General features: G+C 48.9%; 1 protein-coding gene across 1 annotated transcript; it reads right to left on the bottom strand.

Moving 5' to 3' along the window:
• Positions 1 to 528: 528 nt before the first annotated feature.
• Pcdh12 (protocadherin 12) lies at positions 529 to 15,291 on the bottom strand. The gene is made up of 4 exons (XM_020156053.2): positions 12,104 to 15,291; positions 8,534 to 8,631; positions 5,862 to 6,013; positions 529 to 2,620 (listed from the first exon to the last, which is right to left on the bottom strand). Exons 1-4 carry the CDS (start codon positions 14,966 to 14,968, stop codon positions 2,211 to 2,213), a joined length of 3,525 nt encoding a protein of 1,174 aa, XP_020011642.2. The 5' UTR covers positions 14,969 to 15,291; the 3' UTR covers positions 529 to 2,210.
• Positions 15,292 to 19,500: the final 4,209 nt, after the last annotated feature.

Raw genomic sequence — 19,500 nt, 5'->3', positions numbered from 1 at the left:
TGCAGAGGTTTGGACAGTATTTAGGGCAGTACTCCATAACCTTTTATAAGTCACATGTTCCCTTGGGAATCTGATGAGAACTTTGTACCTTATGTCTAGAAAAATGCCCATACAGAAAGTTTTGCCTGGTATTCAGGGGAAAAGTGAGCCAGAAATGTATACCCTCTAGTACTAGGATTTGAACTAGAGAAATGCAGTGGTCCAGGGTATCCAGGACCAGTTGCAGTCATGGTACTTTTAACCCCCTCTCTCTTTACTCTCCCAACATCAGCTCTGTACTGCAAATAATCCACTAGTAACTGATGAGGTCATCATGATCTCCCTTTTTTTTTTGTTTTGTTTTTCCTTCAGTACTGGGGTTTGAACCCAGTGGCTTGTGCTTGCTAGGAAGGCACTCTACCACTTGAGCCTTGCCTCCAGCCAGCATGATCTACTTTTGTACTGTACTTCTCATTTATATAATGGAACATTTTTATCCCAATGCAGTCCTACCTAGAGCTCCAATATAGATAAAAGGGGACTCTGAAGTGTTTGTTTACCCATTTATTCATTCATACTTGCATTCAACAAATATTCAAGGGTCACTTTCTGCCAGGCACCTGGCTGGACAAGCTGGAGGCCTTTCCTGCTTGGTTTTTCACAGCCTCTCTCGGTGACCTGCAGAACCCACCAACTCTGAGAACCAGCTTGAAAACCACAGCTCTTGTAAGGCGATCACTCTAGCCTTGGAGTGAGGTGATCAGAGACCCAGACACTGCCCCTGAAATGCTTAACATTTGGGGGCCTCATTTTACTCATCCATAAAGTAGAATATGTTGCCATGCTGCATTCTAAGTATGTGATTCAATTCTCATCCCTAGTTGTGACTGTGATTGACCCATTTCTGTGGGTGGTGGACGTGAGCCCTGAGCTCCAGAAGGGGACAAAAGGAGCTAATAGAGGAACTTCTGCCTGAGGTGTCCAAGAGAATCCCACGCTATGGTAAACTAGCTATGACTGCTTGGAAAGTTCCAGAAAAATTACAAAGCTGAGGCTTGGGAAAATATTTGCTGTTTGTTCGCCCTCCCCTCCCCTGGAAGGCTGACTGCTGCCACTGTCAGTTTTATAGACCTAGTTCACATACTGTCCTCTGAGGCTCTAGTTCACAGGCCCAGATCTTCTGAGGAGGAAGTTATCCATCAACAGGGGTTGTCAAGATAACTTCAACACCTGAAAGACCACTCCAAGTCAGATCCAAGTTTCTCTCCCTGTGCTCACAATTATGGAGTTGTGCAGGCCCAAGCAGCTTTGGAAATGCACCTTGCACCAGCGTTTCCTGAGAGGTGCTCTGCAAGTTCTCACTTTTCCTTTTCCACTCCTTGGTTGGCAGTCTAAAGCCAAAGTTGAGGACATGGTTTTTGTGTTGAATCAGCCTGGGCCCAAATTCTGGCTCCCACTCAATCTTGAGAAAGATTCAACTTTTCCAAGCCTCCTGTTTTTGTCTGTGAAGAGGGGATTATAACACCTCCCTCCCAGGTTGTGGGGAAATCAAATTAAATCCCATTGTAAATTCTAGTGTGCGGCTGATATAACTGCTGTAGTTATAGTCGTGCTTTTCTTAGTCCTAATTTCCCAGCTGAGGTCAGATTATTTGACAACAGAGCAGACTGGGGTCAGGAGCAAACATGTCCATTGTCTATGTACCTGTCACTGTGCACCATATGCCCCTCTCTCCTGTCCAGGCCCACATGAACTTGCCAGGGATTGAATGACAACCCTCACTCTGTTACTCTTCTCTCCTCCTTTGTGACAGGTGCACACAAGCATGAGCTGCAGCTTTTCCTTTATTAGTAGGTCAGAGAGCATTGCCTGGCACCCCCAGGATCCAGCCCTCAGCCTCCAGTCTCCAACCAGGTCACCTTCCTTTCCTGTGGTACTTGGTGGCATCTGTTCCAACAGAGAACCAACCTTTGGCATTCTACTTGCGTTCTGCCAGCAAACACCTCAGCCACCAACTGTTCCAGTCTTCCAAAAAGCTCACAGGCAGAGCCCATCAGTCAGCTGTTAGAAGGCTCTGCCTCCTCTGTGGGGTGGGGGCAGCATCAATCACCCTAAAGTTTGTGCCTCATCTGATTGGTGGGTTCCAAGGCTTCAGACACCAACTCATTTCCTCAGGGCCTAACATCTCCCAGGAGAGCTGGGTTTTGGATCCAGAGGTCTCCAAGGTGCGCTCACAGGTTCCTGCCGGGCACACCGCGTCTGCCCTCAGCCTTCCCACCCGGGCCCCCTTGCACTTCGGGGCCGGTGGCCCTGCTGGTGGCCAGGTCTAGGCTGAGGGTCCTCCCGCACACCGACAGCCGCCGCAGGGCCTCAGAGGCGGCCTCCACCGGCACCCCGGAGCGCTGCTCCAGCAGCATCTCCAACAGCGAGCTCATCTCCGAGAGGAAGGTGCTGGCCAGCCGCGTGCCCGCGGGGCTCAACTCAGGCCCCGCCACCTTGCCGAACGTCTGGAAGGTTCTGGGTTCCTCCGAGGCCGCAGCGTCCGGGGAGCACACGTTGTCTCGGTAGTTGGTGGTGAGGGGCAGTGACAGCCTCGCCATCCAGGCTGGGTCGGGGACACTCAGCCGGTCCAGGGCCAGCCCTGCAGGGAGAGGGAGGAGGGGGCACAGTGAGGGCCAGGGCCAGGGAAGGGCCGGCAGGAGAGGTGGGGCTGTGGCCCGGGCAAGGGCAGTGGACAAAGGAGGGAAGGGAAATGGCAGCGGACAGACGGGCTGGCGAGAGGGGACAGGAAGGAAGAGGCCCTGACAGAGAAGCTTGCGGGGCAGGAAGGCTGCTGACAGAAGCACCGGGATGAGCTGCGTAGGGAGGAGGAAGGAGGAACAGGAGGACCTAGAGTTACGAGTTTGCCGGTCTAAAGGATGTTTCTGCCCATGGCAATCTTCACGTCCAAGTGTCCTCCACTCACTGTGTAGCCTGGATTCTCACCCCTCAGCCACCTCCTGAAGATGTGTGTGTTGACTGGGGGTTGAGGGCTGTCCTTAGCCAAGGCTGGAGCTCTAGATGTATGCATAGCTATAATAATGATGACCACTTATTGAGTGCTTCTGTGTCAAGCAATTTACACAACTGTCTATTCTAACCTCAGAGACCTCCCAGTCTTTGAAGTCGAGTCTGATGTCCGTGTTCAGTACGAGGAAACTGAACCTCTGAAAAGCCAGAGCTGCTAGGTAACCAAATCCAGATTTGCCACCAGGTTTGATGACTTTGAAGCCCCTGAAACTGCACCTTCCCCATTCCCTGAAGAGCTGACCCTTCTTGTCCTTGGATGCTCTGGTGCCCACCTCTGGAATTCCCAGTTCTGCCAAGGACTGGGCATGGTCACCACTTGGCCCCAGCCTCAACTCCTCCTCATACCTTCACCTCTCAAGCTGCAGGAAACCTCTCCCTTGAGTCAGGCTGGGAAGGGGCTGCCTGCCTGATGGCTGTCTGGGGAAAAGGATGGGGCACAAGCAGTGACAAAGCAACTCTATTGCCGGTTACCGCCATCATTCTTCTTTTCCCATTACTTCTACAGAGAATCCTATCTCCAAAAACTAGGTTTAGCCCCGATGGCAGAGGTCAAGTGAGAGGAAAGAAAGGAAAGTGTAAGTCTCATGGCTGAGAAACAGGGTCTTTAAAAACAAGAGAACACATTGACTTTAATACGTGTTTAATGTTTGCTTCAGGTGAGCAGCTTTTAAAATCTGTGCAAGAATAAAAGGCTGGACAGAGACAGGGTAAAGAGTTAACTGAAATTACCTCTGAGCAGAAGTGATTTATTCTGTTTATTTATCTGTGTTTTTCTATATTAACCAAATACCACTTTTGTAATTTGGAAAAGTTATTCCAAAGTACAGCTAATCATTTTTTTATATTGATAAATGATTCCCTTTTTCTTGCCTTCAGTTCTGGACAGGGCAGGGTTGGCCCGCTGCCCTGCTGGATCCTAGGGTCTGGCTGTGCCTGAGACTTAGTGAATGTCTGTGAGTGATTAATGAACGCAAATATTGACCCTCAACATATGGAAATTGTATGTGTTAGTTCCCTGAGATGAGACTTTGAGGTGGTAAGAGGTAGAACACTTAGAGGTACAGAATCAGCCTTTCCTTGTACAAGGGTCAGCTTTAGAGGAGAACGAGCAATCTACTGGAGTGTATGAGAACAGCTGGAAAGTCATGGTGAATTTACTCTGCATCACCCACCAGTTACCAGGCATTGGACCCACCTGGGTTCAACTTCTGCATTTTGCCTCTTAGTGTGACCTTAGGAAAATGGCTGAACCTCTCTGAGTCTCCTTTTCCTTTCACAAGTGGTGAGGAAGTGGTGAGCTCATGCAAGCAGTAAAATATTGTCGTGTCACATCCTTGGTGGGGCTTTCTTTGATCACCAAGATCCTCAGGAGCCCCAGAGCAGCCCAGCCCTGTGGGCAGCAAAGGCTTTCCTATCCCTGCTTCCTTCCTTTCCCCCACTCATACTCCCCAGTGCCCTCTTTGCTATGGGAAAAAGCAGGACCATTGGAATACAGAATCCAAAGCTATTTCTACCAATCCTATGTGGCTATTGAGCCTTTGAAATGTGGCTGGTATAACTGAGGATATGAATTATTTTATTTTATTTTAATTTAAATAGCCACATGTGGCCAGTGGCTACCATATTGAAAAGCACAGCACTAAAATTTAGAGCCATACTGCCTATGTTAATAACCATTAGCTGTACAGCCTGAACAAATTATTAAACACCCTTGACCCTCAGCTTTTTTTTTCTTTTATGAAATGGGGATAATGAATAGCTCCACTCTCTTAAGATTTTCTCATGAGGAATTTAGAATGAGGACCAGCACATAAAAAGTGCTCAGTAAATGTTAGCAATGTTTTTTTAACTAAGGAAAAGACAGTCCCTGCCATGCCTTCATTGTATTTGCAGCCAGGTGGAGCACACAAGAAACAGATTAACTGCAGAAACAGAATCACACTGTAGGGATGATCAGGCATGGTATGTGTCACCTAAAGGAGGTGAGCGATGTCCATGGTGGGGTGGGGGTGATGGGAGGTACGGATAAGTTCACATTATGCATTTATTGTCAAAACTAATTGTTTCTCTACCAAAAAAAAATCTTTTTGATGCAATTAGAAGTGTTAGGACATTAAAGAGTTGACTCAATTCCCATGGTAAAAGGGTATTTAAATATACCGAAGAAATGCCACTGTGAGGTTTAGGAGTTAAGAAAACCCAGGTTTAGGGCTGGGGTGTGGCTCAAGTGTCAGAGTGCTTGCCTAATAAGTGTAGGGCCCTGAGTTCAAACCCCAGTATCTAAAAAAAAAAAAAGACTAGTCCCAGGTTTGGGCTCCCCTTCAATCACTGAGGTGCTAGATGACTGTGGGCAGGCTATTTTACCTCTCTGAACCTTACTTTGCTCATCTACCTCAGAGGACTGTAGGCTCAACTGAGATAACGTATATAAGGTGCTTCCTTGATATGTGGCGCACACCAAGAACTCAGTAATCATCCACTATTCTTGCGATGATTTTTAAAATTAATAAAGTGGTTGATGGTGTGGCTCAAGTGGTAGAGTGTCTGACTAGCATGTGCAAGGCTCTGATTTCAAACCCCAGTAACACCAAAAAATAAGTAAGTAAATCAAATAAAATGAACAAAGTAGAACCTGGTCTTTAAATAATGGGATACTTTCTGAGGCTCTAGGGGAAGTAAAACATTGCTGATGTTTCTCCCCAGGAGTGGAATGGCAGTTTCCCTACCATAGATTGGAGCAGCACTCTGAAACCTGGGCATATGAGGGGACCATGGGACAGAGGCAGTATTGGGGTAATCCTGGAAGTCCCTACCTGTGTGGGGATCCAACAGGTTTGATAGCTCTTCTTCTAGCAGCCGCTTCACAGAGAGGTCCTCTTCAGCATCTAAAGGCCCTTCCTCCTGGTCCGGTTCTGCCTGGCCACCAGTCCTGGCACTTGGACCATCCGTGTCTGGGACTGCACTCCTGCAGAGGAAAACAACCAGTTGGCACATGAGGAATTTCCACATAGCTTTGTCCATTCATTCCAGCATGCATTCATCCACAGGGAACTGGTTATACCGCCTGGCCTTTCTAGTTGATCAGCCTGGACTCTGGGGACCCAGCCTTCCTGCTTATTCTGTTTTCTCATCTGTAAAATGGAAGCAATAAGTAACACCCACCTCATGGTCTATTGTAGGTCATATGCTCAGCATACTGTAAGCACTTGGCAAACAGAAGTGAATATGAACCCACTGGTAGTATCACTCACCATTGGCTGTGTGTGGCACAGAGGAGGTGCTTAGTAAACTTCTTGAGCCAATGCAGTCATGCACCCATCATCAGCCAGGCAGGGATTTTTGTTTTTCCTTATTCTTTATTCTCTTGCCAAGTGCTCAGAACATGGCCCAACACACAGTAGGTGCTTAATAAATACTTTGTAGAATGAGTGACTGACTGTTCCTCCCTCTCTATTAAAGCCAACTCTGAGAGAAGAAGAGTAGGTCTATGGAGGATGCAGCTGAGGTGGGACATCCTAAAACTGCTCACATCTACCTCCTGCACCCCAGTCTCTGGTTGACTACACTGTGGTCCCTCACTTTGATCGTCACTTGAGGAGAGGCCTGGACCTTCACGCCAGCAGGTGGGAAGGCGCCTGGAGGACCTTTAAGGCTTGAGTCCTTTCTGGTTGGTGTCCCTGCACTCCTTCCTCCACGGCCATTTCTCTTGCTATTGAGCAATCAGGGGGAGATAGCAAGTTTGTGGGTGATAATGATAACGACTAGTGTTTATTGATTAATGACTCTGATTTGGTCTTGCTTTGCAAGGTACATGTACCCTGTCATTGGAACATTTCATGCCTGTAAGGAATTCTCGTCATCTCCATTTTACAAATGAGAAAACCAAGATGTGAAATTTTGCAGCTTGCCCAAGGTCCCCATGGATTAAGAAATAAAACAAGAATTCAAATCAAGGCTGATGTGCTTTGGAATATATGTGCTGTTAAGGCTCAGAAAAGGATACCCAAAAAATGAAGGCCTCAGAAACAAAGTTTCTTTCTTATCCCTGCCCTCCTATCTCTCACTCCCCCACCCCCCCAACCCCTTCCATCCTCTCACTACCCCTGCCCCCAAGAAAACCATAGAAACCAGAATTTCTCTTTCCCAAAGTGGGTCATAGAAATGAGAACTCCTTTTCCCCAAAGCCAGCTATAAAACCTAAACATATTACTCTAATTTCTCCCCACCTTTATGTATAAATTGGTCATAAAGAAATTCTCTGTGGGCTGGAAGTGTAACTCAAGTGCCAAGCACCTGCCTAGGAAGTACCAGACCCTGAGTTTAAACCCCGGTACTGCCAAAAAAAAAAAGGAAAGGAAAGAAAGAAACTCTCTAGCCTACCTTCTGATGATAGATCATAGACCCCCTATTCTAGAAAGGTTCCTGTCCCATATCTAGAGGGAAGCAATGCTACATAGAGAAGCCAAGAAGAATCTGGACAGATGGACAGATGGGCCTCACTGGGTTTCCCCCTCAGTCTCTTTCCATTAGCTTACACCTTTTTTGTCCCATCATTTGTCCACACAACTGTCCCCGATTTATTGAACCTAAGCCTAAAAATGAAGAGTTCACCCTGGGTCCTGAGGTCTTCAATCTGAAGCCTTCTGTGTCACATAAAACTATGATCAAAAGTTTTGTTTTGGTCAGTGTATTTCAGCAGAGTCAAATATGGAAACTTCAGGGGGAAAATTTAAACTTCCCTACAGTACTCATTTTGTTCTACACTACCTCTCACCATCCTTGTAAAAAAAAGAAGTTGCAAATTATCAGGGTAAGAACTCCAATCCAGGATTCAGGAGCCCTGAGAGCTGGTCCCAGCTGGGTGACCTTGAGCAAAGTCACACTAGAGAGAAAGGAATAGCATTACCTATGCATCTGCTGGGTGCCAGGCACTGGGCTATGGTCTCAGAAAAACTTTGATCATTAAACATTATCCCATCACCAAGGAAAGTATTATGGTTTCCATATTATAGATGGAGAAACTGAGGTACTGAGAGATTATCTGACTTGCTCAAATTTGCATAACTGGGTTGGAGTCTCCGAGATTCTCCCTGTGTATTGAGGAGTCAGATAAGATGTCCTTTTTAGGTTTCTTCAATTCTAGGACTGCCCAAAGGGCCGCACCCACACATCCAAGTCCTTATGTTTGTGGGTCAAGAGAAAGGTGAAAGTTACAGACTGAAAGCCAATTTACAGCACCTCTGTAATCGGGACAGATACAGCTCAGGGATGAAATCATTTCCTTAGTGACTCTGGGCCCTGTAAATACTATAAATACAGTCGCCCCAGGACGAAGTCTTCTGAGGTGGGGATGGGTGCTGTCTGGTGCACTCACCCAGAGACCAGTGTCTAGGATGTGTTCGCTCTTCCTTGCCTCGCTGAGGCTGCGGAGGGTGGAGCGGCCAGTACAGGCCTGGAGAAGACTGTGGGGCTACGTGCTGCTTACCTGCCGCCGCCGGGCTTGGCCAAGTACTTATTTCCCCGGTGGTTTGGTTTGGGCTGGAATTGGCCCTGATGCAGCAAGGACAGCAGCTGGGAGATTTGCTACAAGACAGGAAAAATCTGTTGACTCCACACAATTCCGACCCAGCACACTTCCTTGCCGGATGTTTCCCTCACTGCCGGCGCTTTCTTTTTATAGTCTTTCCTCTGGTTTCAGTGTTTGTGTGATCAGACGGGGGATGGTCCCTATGACAGAGACAGGGACCCTGGGTGGAGACAGCTTCCCTGTTTACCATGTCGCCCTCGGTGTCTAAGGAAGAACATGGGGACCCCTGGCCTTATCCCCAAGTGACCTGCTCCTCATGGACTTTGTGGGTTGGGGTGAAAAAGGCATTTCCTGATCAGAAAGGCATGATTACTCTGATACGATGGTCTCCAAGAGTTATTTCCTCCTTTTAGCAGTATTTAAGCCCTAGCCAATTTGCGTGGGTCAGATATAAAGGCTGCGTTGTAGAGAAGGCAAAATGGTGTCATTTGTTCACTCTTTCATTCATTAAATATTTAAGAAGTGTTTGCTGTGCCAGGCACGGTATTGCTGTGGGACTAAGAATGAAGAGACCTCTTTGCCAACCTTTGGGAGCTCATGGTTTGTTGAGAAGACAGAGAAGGGGGCTACATCTGAGTGTTGGCAAAGGATGGGGTCTGTAGGAGCAGAGGAGGCCCCCAACCCACATGCAGGTCCCCAACCCAATTGGAGCAGGGAGGAAATAGTAGGGTGGTACTGGAGGGAATTTATTCATTTCTTTGATTTATTTTGAGACAGGGTCTTGCTATGTCACCCAGGTTGGCCTCAAACTCCTAGGCTCAAGAGTTCTCTTCCCTCAGCCTCGAAGTAGCTAGGACTTCAGGCATGTGCCACTGCATCCAGCTTTCATTTATTACAACACATGTTTTTTTGGAGTTCCAACTACATGCCAGGCACCTCCACTGAAACCCCAAAGCTCCACTGGAGTTTGGCTAGAAAGTGAGGGTCTGGGGTCAGGGGAGTATCAGGCAGGAGCTCTGAAAGGTCAGAAAGATGGCAAAGTTTCAGAAAGGCTGGAGAAGGGGCCAACGAGGAAGGGAGATGTCAGCACCAGACACTTAGGGCCTTGAGGGAGAGGCAGCAGTCTTGGGAGACTAAGTTCCAGTTCATGATCATTTCTAGTTTGTGAAACATCAGGCAGGTTTTTATACCTACTCAGACCTCGTTTCCTTACCACTCTTCTCTGAAGTGGGGCTAGCCTTCTTCACAGCATTGTCAGCATTAACGAGATGGTTTGGAAAAGTAAAAATCCTCTGCAAACAAGGAGTTTGGGGTTGTTGCTCCTAGTAATGCTGGCTGCTTCTGCCTCTGGGATGCCTGGAAGTGGCAACCTCAGAGGAGAGTTGGAAGAGGAGGTGGCTAGGACTGGGGTTTAGCTGTGACTTGGGAAGGTTAGGGTCTCATGGCCTGCCTCAGGGCAGATCCCACCTCCCAGTCCTGGCCCAGAAGCCCTCATTTGGCACCCACTGGCCTTTGCCCAGGTGACACTCAGCAAACGCTCCCTGCACACCAAGCCCTGTGCTTCTTGCTGTCATTCAGGGTCACTTCACAGTCAGAACCAAGACTCTTCAGTCAGTCAGATTCAAGTTCACGTTCTAAATCTGTTCCTGCCCTAGCTCCCATCTGGTGGCTCTGAGGAATTACTTAAGCATCCAGAGCCCCTGTCTCCTCAGTAGCAAAGAAATAGGAAGTTATGGGCTGGAGATGTGGCTCAGTGGTAGAGCATTGCCTGGCATGCATGAGGCCTTGGGTTCCATCCCAAGTATTGCAAAATAAACACCACATGACCACCGATAGTAAGAATAGGTCCAGGTCATGTGGTAGTTATGAGATATAAATGGGCCGAGGCATATAAATCACTTATTAATAGATCCCATGATACACACTCAATAACTGCCTGGTGGTATGCAATCTCATGTAATCCTCACAATTGCCCAAGGGAGGAGACACCTTCACTCTCAATTTGTAGAGGTGGAACTTGAGGCTTACAGGGCTGTCCAGCAATTAGGGCTGTAATTCAAACTCAGCTCTGGCTCCACTGGGGTGCTGTGTCGCAGGAAAGACACAAGCAGTGGGCATTTTACTCTTTTACCTTCAAGCTGATCTCAAATGGACATCTTTCTTTCCATTTTTCAGTAATATCACCCGCAGTGCTTGCTGTCTGTTGTCTTGCCACCAGCAGCAAGCACAGTGTTTGGCATGAAGAGTTCATCCAAAAGGCATTTTATGAATGAATGAATGGATGAATGAATGAATATTTGGCTCAGGGCACCTTCAGGTTTGCAGAAGCCCCAGGGCAAGATTCCTAAGAGAACAGCTGAGCAATATCCAGGTGGCTTCCTGGGAAGGGGGTGGGGGGAGAAAGCTGTGTCCTTGCTCACAGGAAACCCGAGCTGATGGCCTGGACAAACGGAAGTGCCTTGGTGGGCAGCCTGGCATAGTGAAAACTCTGCATTCAGAAGAGCGGGGGGTGGGGGTGTATGATATCAGATTCCCAGTTTGTGTCTAGTAAATCCTGAGTCAGAAGGGGTTTGTCGTTCATCACCCCATTTATTCCTCACCCTCCAGGGAAGTAGACACAGGGTGATTTTGTCACCGTAATCCCCATTTTATAGATGAAGAAAATTAGGCTCGGCTGTTAGAGGACTTAGGAACCTGGCTCCTAAGTGGCAGTGTTAGAATTTGAACTCAGATCTGCCTAAATCCAAAGTTCTAACATTGTTTCTGCTGCCCCATGCTGCAGGCCCAGCTGGTAAGCTTTGGGTTCTTAAGCATGTCAAATGCAGCCGCCAAACTTAGGGACAATGATAGTGAAGCCAGCTTGCTTTATAGGGAGGTTTCCCTGATGAGATGCGGGCAGGTGGAGAGCAGAGAAGCGCTTTGCAGAAGTAATAGTAGCTATTTGCTGAGGCTGACTCCATGCCACACACCCGTCTAATAGGCATCAAGTGCATTGACTCATTGTATCTTTGTTTTTTTTTTTGAGACAGGGTCTCACTGGCCTTGAACTTGACTCATTTTATCTTAAGCAAACTTGGAAGGTGAACCTTCAACAAATTGAGCAATTTTCCTATGGGTCACAGCTGGGAAGAGGCAGAGCCAGGATTTTGAACTCAGATAACCTTGCCCCAAAGCTTGTACTTGTAATCACGGTGTTTGCCATGCACCCTGAGTAAGCACTTTGCAGGAATTAACTGATGGATTCCTCAGGACAACTCTATGAGGCAGATACTCTTACCATCATTCTTGTTTTATGGTTAAGGAAACTAAGGCTCAGAGACAGTAAGCAATTTACCCAGGATCACACAGCTAAGATCTATTGACCCCAGTGTTGTCTCCTAAACCATTGCTACTCCAGGAGAACATTATAAAGTGCCCGGTGAGCCTAAGAATGAGTGTGAGGAATGTAAAGGAAATGAGAATGTCTGATGCTGTTAGCAATGGCTGGGAGGAGGGGAGCAGGGAAAGAGCTGCCCATGCCTGAGGTACCTGAACAGGGGGAGAATCCACAGTGAGCTCCTCCACAGGGTTCCGTTCTGCAAAGGCCGCCACGGACAGTCGGACCAGGTTCCGCAGAATCTGGTGGGGACCTGATTCTTTCTTAGGCGACACTTTGCCAATGAGATTCCGTTGCCGCCTCAGAGTGGCCGAGGATGCTGGAGGGCTCAGTGGAGCCTCCTCGCTGCCTTGGTCTCCTGCCAGCTTCCCCATGGGGCTGCCAGCAAACTTCAGGGGTCTCGCATGGGGTTGGCCTGGGGTAGGCGGGGACTCAGGAAGGTTTAAGTTCTCCCTGGAGGCATTCCTTTGCCTGGGATGGTTGAAAAGCATGTTGACAGTGTCCTGCAGCACCTCTCGGCTCTCTGTCAGTGTTCCCTGGTTGCCTTGGTTACGCAGGGTCCTGTACAGGGTTGGCGTGAGGTGGAAGGGGGCCTGCAGGCAGGGGTCCCAGCCTGCTTCCATCATCGCTTCCTTGCCAGCATCTCTGTGGCACTGCCCAACTTCATCAGCCTCATCCACCTGGCCCCTGAGCACAGGGACCAGGTGAATATCTGCCTTCTGGATGTGTTTCTGAGGCCTCTTGGGCTGGTGGCGGTAGGTGGACTCAGCTTCCCGACAGTTGTACGCTCTGTTGTCTTTCTTCTCTGTCCGGCAGATGGACATGAACAGAGCCAAGATCAAGCCAAAGATGGCCAGCAGAACAGCCAGGCAAATCATTGTCAGCACTGATGCACTCAGGACTCCTGGTTCATAGGCAGAGTCCCTTAGGTGGTCTACACTGGTAACAAACATCACCCTCAACAGAGCCTGGGTCTGCAAGGGGGGACTGCCCTGGTCCTCCACCACTATCTCCAGCTCCCACTCACCCCCAATGAGGCTGCTGGCATTGGTGATATTGATGAACAGCTGTCCCAGATGGGGGCTGAGGACAAAGAGATGGGCTTCATTACCTCTTCGAATGCTGTAGAGGAGATCTCCGTTTGCCCCCGAGTCTGCATCTCTTGCCACAATGGTCACCAAAAGGAATGGCCGGGAGCTGTGAGTGGACAGTGGTGGTGTACTCAAGCCACTTGGAGTCTCAATGGGCACCAGAAGGTGGCCTGTGGAGGCATTTACAAGCACTGAGAGGGTGGCTTTTCCATCACTGAGCACAGGCTGAATCACCTCTGGAGCATTATCATTGGCATCCAAGAGGCTGACCCTCACAGAGATGCTGGAGGCAAGCTGGGGTTGCCCCCAATCCTCTGCTATCACCCGGAACTCAAAGCCAGCCATCTCTTCATAGTCCAGTGACCTCTGAGCAGTGACCTCTCCTGTTTCTGAGTCAATGGCTACTAAGTGAGAAACAGGAGAGTCCTGGATGCGGTATGAGACTTTCCCATTAATGCCCAAGTCTGCATCATGAGCCTTGATGGTGATGAGGTTAAGAGAGGGTGGGTTGTTTTCTCGAGTGGACACCTCGTACTGGCTCTTCTCAAACACAGGTGCATTATCGTTGGCATCACTGATCTGAATGCTGAGCTGTTTCTTAGCTGATAAAGGCTGGGGTCCTTGGTCTTGGGCTAACAGAGTGAGGGTATATTTGGGCCATTGCTCTCTGTCCAGTGTGGCATTGGTTAGCAGCATGTATGTGTTGCCATTAGTCCTTTTCAGCCTGAAGTGGCCCAGCTCTTGATTTAGCCAACAGTGGACCAGACCGTTGTTCCCTGAGTCCAAGTCATCTGCCATGACAAGCGCAATGAAACTATCCTTGGGAAGAGCTTCTGACACCAGTGATGGCCGGGCGGCCCATGTGATGTGGATGCTTGGTGCATTGTCATTGACATCCAGAACCTTGATGAGAACTTTGCAATGGGCTGGGATGGGGTTGGGACCCAGGTCCCTTGCCTGAACATCTACCTCATAGGCAGGATTCTTCTCATAGTCTAGGCGCTGGCGCAGAATGACCTGGCCTGTCTTGGCATCAACACTGAAGGTGTGCAGCACCTCTGGGGGCATGTGCTTGCTGAGGAAGAACTCCACCTCCCCATTGGGGCCTTGGTCAGGGTCTGTGGCAGTCAGGTTTATGAGGAGAGTGCCAGGGACAGCATCTTCTTGGATTTCTAATGCCAATGAACTCTCTGCAAACACAGGGCTGTTGTCATTGGAATCCAGGACGTTGACCTTGATCAAGCTAGTACCTGACTTAGGGGGATTCCCACTGTCGTATGCAGTCAGCACCAGATCAAAAAATGAGTGGACTTCCCGGTCCAGCTCCTTCACCACCACGAGTTCTGCATGTTTGGTCTCATCAGGCCCCACAATGACGTCCAGGGCAAAATGCTCACTAGGAGACAGGGTGTAGGAGTGGAGGGTATTGGGGCCAGCGTCTGGATCGAGAGCTCTATCTAAAGGGATTCTTGTGTGCAGAGAGGCACTCTCAGAGATTTCCAGCTCCTGCTCACCTTTGGGAAACCGTGGCTGGTGGTCGTTGATGTCCAGCACTTGAATTTCCACGTGGATCAGAGCCAAGTCCCCTGTAGCAAGCACGTCAAAGGAAACCAGGCAGGGATCTCGCTGCCGGCACAGCTGCTCCCGATCCAGCCGCATCCCCGTGCTGAGCAAACCATCCTCAGCCCCCACCTGGACGGGGAGCCCCTGAGGCAGCTGCAAGACCTGGAAGGCAGCCCCCCTTTGTGCACGCCTCTCCTCCCGGCCCAGCTCCCGGGACAGCTTCCCTATCATTGTTCCAAATGGCACTTCCTCTGTCACTTGGTATTTCACCGTGAGAGTGGTCACCTCCTGACAATCTCCTGAAAGGAACAAGTAGCCACCTAGCCCCAAGAGCCCCAGCCAAAGTTGCAGAAATGGCACCATGCTTACCGCCAGAGTGGGCAAGGGTCAGAAACTGCTAGAATGCTTCAAAGGCTGGACAAGTCCTCCAGTGTTTCCTGGATGGCCTGATTAGCCCCGTTCTCCTGCCCTCAGACCTGCAGGCACAAACTTGTCCCATTATTAGAAGATGCTGGAACAAGCATGAGTCCCAGGAAAAGCCATCTTCATTGGAAGTGATCTGAGAGGTCTGATCTGACTGAGGTACAGTCGCCAGGGGAGCCCACCTCCCCCAGCAGCAACGGTTGGTCCACTTTAGCAATGACAGACGAGCACTGGTCCAAGAGAGACTTGACCCAGTAAAGCAGGATATGGTTACTAGGCTGGGGAAACAGAGAAGCAGCTTTTTCCTATGGAAACCCCACCTACAGGAAAAGGGAGGGCAGTGAATTTCAATACCAATTAGAGAAAGAGCATTTCCTGTGAGGCTGAGGGGCCTGCTGCTGAGGAGGATGAGGCTCCAGGGACAGGCCGGATGGGAAGGTGCTGTCCACACAGCAAGGCAGCGCTGAGGGACAGGGAGCCACCATGTACTCAAGTGAGCAGAGAACTTGAGCCCCCACCTACACACACCTAGACTGATGCTCCTCCTGGACAAGTCAGGCCCCCATCTCTCTTCCCTGGCTTATCTAGCTCTATTTGTTCCCATCTTTCCCCCTTTCTTCTTTCTCCTATTCCTGTCTTTTCCCCACATTTATTTGCCTCTTAGTCTTGACTCTGCCTTGATCACCTGTGTTTGTCTCACTGGGAAGCAGCTGTAGTTAACCAAAAAGTTTCCAGAGCTGGGTTCAAATCCTGACTTTGCAACTTACCAGCTGAGTCATCTGGGACAAGTCACTTAACCTATCTGGGCCTCCATTATCTCATCTTCAGAGAGGGGGCAGGTGTCAGAATAGTAGCCCTCTCTCCTGGAAATCGTGAAGGTAAAATGAAATGACGAATGAGAGGCCTGGGTCTGGGCTGGCCCTGAATCCCATGTAGTGACATCAGTGTTGGAGAGACACCTGTGGCTGCCTTCATGTTGGCACTGGGGCAGTCCTTGCTCAAGCTGACAAGTTTCAAGGACCTGTCTGACCTGACTGGCTACCCTCCCCCTTACCTTCCGGCCCCATTGTTCTCTGCATCTGGTCCAGCCTGAGTCCTTGTCTGGGGAACCCCCAGCCTCTCCTGTCTTGGAGACTTTTGTGCATTTCCCTCTCCCACACCTTCCTCTCCTTTCGTCTATCTTTCCCTTCTTCCTCCGATTCTTCTCTCTCCATTTCGGTTTAGGGGAGTCCCATAACAACAGCTCCCTTGCTGCCCCTCAATACTGTCTCTAGATGTTTTGAGGTATTTCCTCCCTCCCATTGGCCTCCTCACACAGGTGAGGTTGAGGCAGGAGGTAAGTGGGCAGTCTGCTTGGGTGACCTTTGGGCTGGCCTTGTTGCTTCTCAGTTTCCTCCTCAGTTTTTTGCCCTTAGCCTTATGCCTCACCTGAAGGTTGATTCCAGAGGTTTGTAAAGCATTTGAGGTGATGGGAATTAAGGTCTGCTCCCCTTAGATGGGTGTTCGCATCTGAGTCCTTGGGATCAGAGATGTCCTTTGGACACAAGTGACACCAGTTCAGGCTTGTTAGCATGGAAGCCCACAGTGATCAAGACAAGGGTGGCTGAAGGTCAGCCATGTGCACTCCCTCAGTTTCCCTCTGTCTTTTCTTTCCTTCCATCTCACATTCCCCTCCAGCAGGTTGCTCAGCCTTCTCACAGAAACCCAGTAAGTGACCCCCAAGGAGCTTAAGGTCTAAGCTAAGGGTGGAGTAGCAGCTCTGGTTCAGGCCTAGGGCTCAGGGGAGAATCCATGAGGAAGGTGATCACTGAATCATGACAGACGGGAGGAGGTAGCGGGTGGAAGGGAAGGGAGTTTAGAGGAGGGGAGGGAGAGACAAAGCAAGTGGAAGGAGCAGAATGGACAAAGGCCCAAGGTGGGCAAGCTGGCTCTTTGTGGCCTACAAGAGAGTTTATGCAATAGAGTGGGGAAGAGGAAGATGAAACTGGGGACAAAAGCAGAGATAAGGCACGTGTGGGGGTGACTCTCGCCTGTAATTCTAGCTACTCAGGAGGCAGAGGTCAGGAGGATGGTGGTTCAAAGCCAGCCCCTGGAAAATAGTTCATGAGACCCTATCTCGAAAATACCCAACACAAAACAGGGCTGGGGGAATGGCTCAAGCTGTGGAGTGCCTGCCTAGGAAGCATGAGGCCCTGAGTTCAAACCCTAGTACCTCTTTTGATGGAGGGCCTGAGGTCCCATACTAAAGATTTGAAACTTGTCCTGAAGCCCCTGTGGAGCTTTTGAAAGGCTCAAAGCAGGATAAGGAGAACAAAAGTGACATGCCAGACTTTGGCCTGAGTGCTTTACCCACATCTTCTTGTGCCACCCTCACAACCAAGCCAACTGGTTGAAGAAGCTGGGCACAGAGGGTTAGGTAACTTGTCCTAGCACCTTCAGAGTTGCCCTGTGGAAAGCTCCTTGGGCTGCATTCTGGAAAATGGATTGGAAAGGAGCAGAGAAGAAGGAGGGGCCAGTTGAGAGTCCTGTGAGGAGAACAGTGGAAAGCTATAGTACTGGGAGTGTTTCCAGGATGCCATCTGGTGGTCAAAGGCGGAGAAAGAGACACAGAGGCACAGAAGGTAGACAAGTCACAAGACAGGAGAGTTCATAGACCTGTGCTGCACAGAAGAACACAATAAAGAAGCTACACAAAGATGACAATACCTCTTAATTGAAATCCTGCGGTAGACCCATGCCCAGAGGAATGAATGGAGGGTCATGGTTTTACCTATGTTACTTATATTCTTGAAAAGGCATGGCTATGTACGTAAAGCAATGTTCTGTAAATAATTATGTATAATTATGTATGGCTGTATGCATACAGCCATATGTGTGTTGTGACCATGGATGCAAAAATGAACTCACAGTTCAGGGGAGAGTTTTGGATTTCACATGTGGCTTTCACATTTTTTATTTTTTATTTTTAGTGGTATTAGGCTTCATGCTTGCTAGGCAGGTGCTCAACAACTTGAGCCATGCCCCTCAACTCATTTTTGCTTTAGTTATTTTTCAGATAGAGTCTTGAGTTTTTGCCCAGGACTGGCCTCAGACAGCAATCTTCTTCATCTCCACCTCCTGAGTAACAAGGATTGTAGGATTGCAAGTATGAACCACTGCTGTCATCCTGTTTTGTTTTTGAGACAGGGTCTCTATGTTGCCCAGGCTGTCCTTGAACTCGAAATCCTCCTGTCTCACCTTCTGAGTGCTGGGATTATAGGCATACACCACTAGGCCTGACTTTCCACATGTGATTTTTATTGTTACTGTGTGTTTGCTTTATTCATGTTGAGGGCATGAAGATAAGCCACCCCTTTAGGATTCCAAGGCTAGCAAAAAAGGCACCAGACTTTACAGGTGATTACCTCTGAAAGGAGGTCTCCATTTAATCATTTTTCTCTCCTCCCTTCTGAATGCAGGGGTCGCTGTTCTTTAGCAGCTGTATGTCAGGGGTGAATGGAGCTGTCCCTGGAGTTTGTCTGCAAAAACTTCATTTGACGCAGTTTTGAACACAGGTTTGAAGGAGCAGAGGAATTACTCTGAAATAGGGTTGAAACAGCCCAGGATAGCCTCCCTCAAGTCGGAGATATTTTTAAAAAGAGGGTAGATTAGCACTGGTGTTGGAGGCCTTCTCATCTCCAACTTTGATGTGAATCCTTGGCCATAGGGAGGGGCTGAGTGATGAAGTGGGAAGGGTGAAAGTCAGAGAACCTTTTCAAAATGTTTGGAGTCTGAAGAACCACGAGGGCTTGGATCAGTAGGGTGCAACTCTGACCTTTAGGGGACACCCAAGCCAGTTGGATGAAGGCTAAGATCAGCTGCCCGTATGAATGTCCTGCTGGACTGGTTGTGGACTTGCATTCCCAAGCGCTCAGATCTTCGGGGCTGGCTCCTCCTGGATCTGCACAGCAGCTGGCACAGCCCCACCAAAGTAACTCAGAGAGGTGGAAAAGCATCATTCTCAGAGGTGCTCCAGTCGGGAAGGCAGCTGGACCCTCCAAAGTCACACTCCTGCTTCAGCAAGATCTTATTGAAGTTAGAACCAGTCTGGCCAGAAATCTTTATGGGGGTGGGACAGGGCTCAGCTAGATGTTATTGGTCATTTGTTACTAGCATGGCACTTTATGGACTTGGTTGGGACAGGTGACATGTCCACTCCTACAGTGACACCTCTTTCTGAGCCTCATGCAGAAAGAAGAACACACTTTGCAAGGAGAAACTTGCCAGGAAATAAGACTTTTCAAGAAATCAAAAGGCTTTCTGTCTTGGTTAAGAGTGGTTGCTCTCAAAAGAGACCAGATATCAGAATCACTTGGAAAGCTTTGCAGAATACCAGGGACAAGGTAAGAAAATTCATACTTTTCCCTTTCCCAACTTGCTGAAAAATATTCTGCAATTCCCAACTCAATTTTCCCTCTCTTCTAAAAGTTTCA

The sequence above is a fragment of the Castor canadensis genome, chromosome 6 (assembly GCF_047511655.1).
Source record: "Castor canadensis chromosome 6, mCasCan1.hap1v2, whole genome shotgun sequence".
Taxonomy (NCBI): domain Eukaryota; kingdom Metazoa; phylum Chordata; class Mammalia; order Rodentia; family Castoridae; genus Castor; species Castor canadensis.
This window is presented reverse-complemented; position numbering and strand designations above follow the sequence as displayed.

Excerpts from the sequence above, each read along its gene's own strand:
- Pcdh12 (XM_020156053.2), bottom strand. The coding sequence starts at position 14,968 with ATGGTGCCATTTCTGCAACTTTGGCTGGGGCTCTTGGGGCTAGGTGGC. Across the intron at positions 8,632-12,103 it reads TGGATTCTCCCCCTGTTCAG|CAAATCTCCCAGCTGCTGTC; the intron begins GTACCTCAGGCA and ends CCTGTCTTGTAG. Across the intron at positions 2,621-5,861 it reads CCTGTTGGATCCCCACACAG|GGCTGGCCCTGGACCGGCTG; the intron begins GTAGGGACTTCC and ends CTCTCCCTGCAG.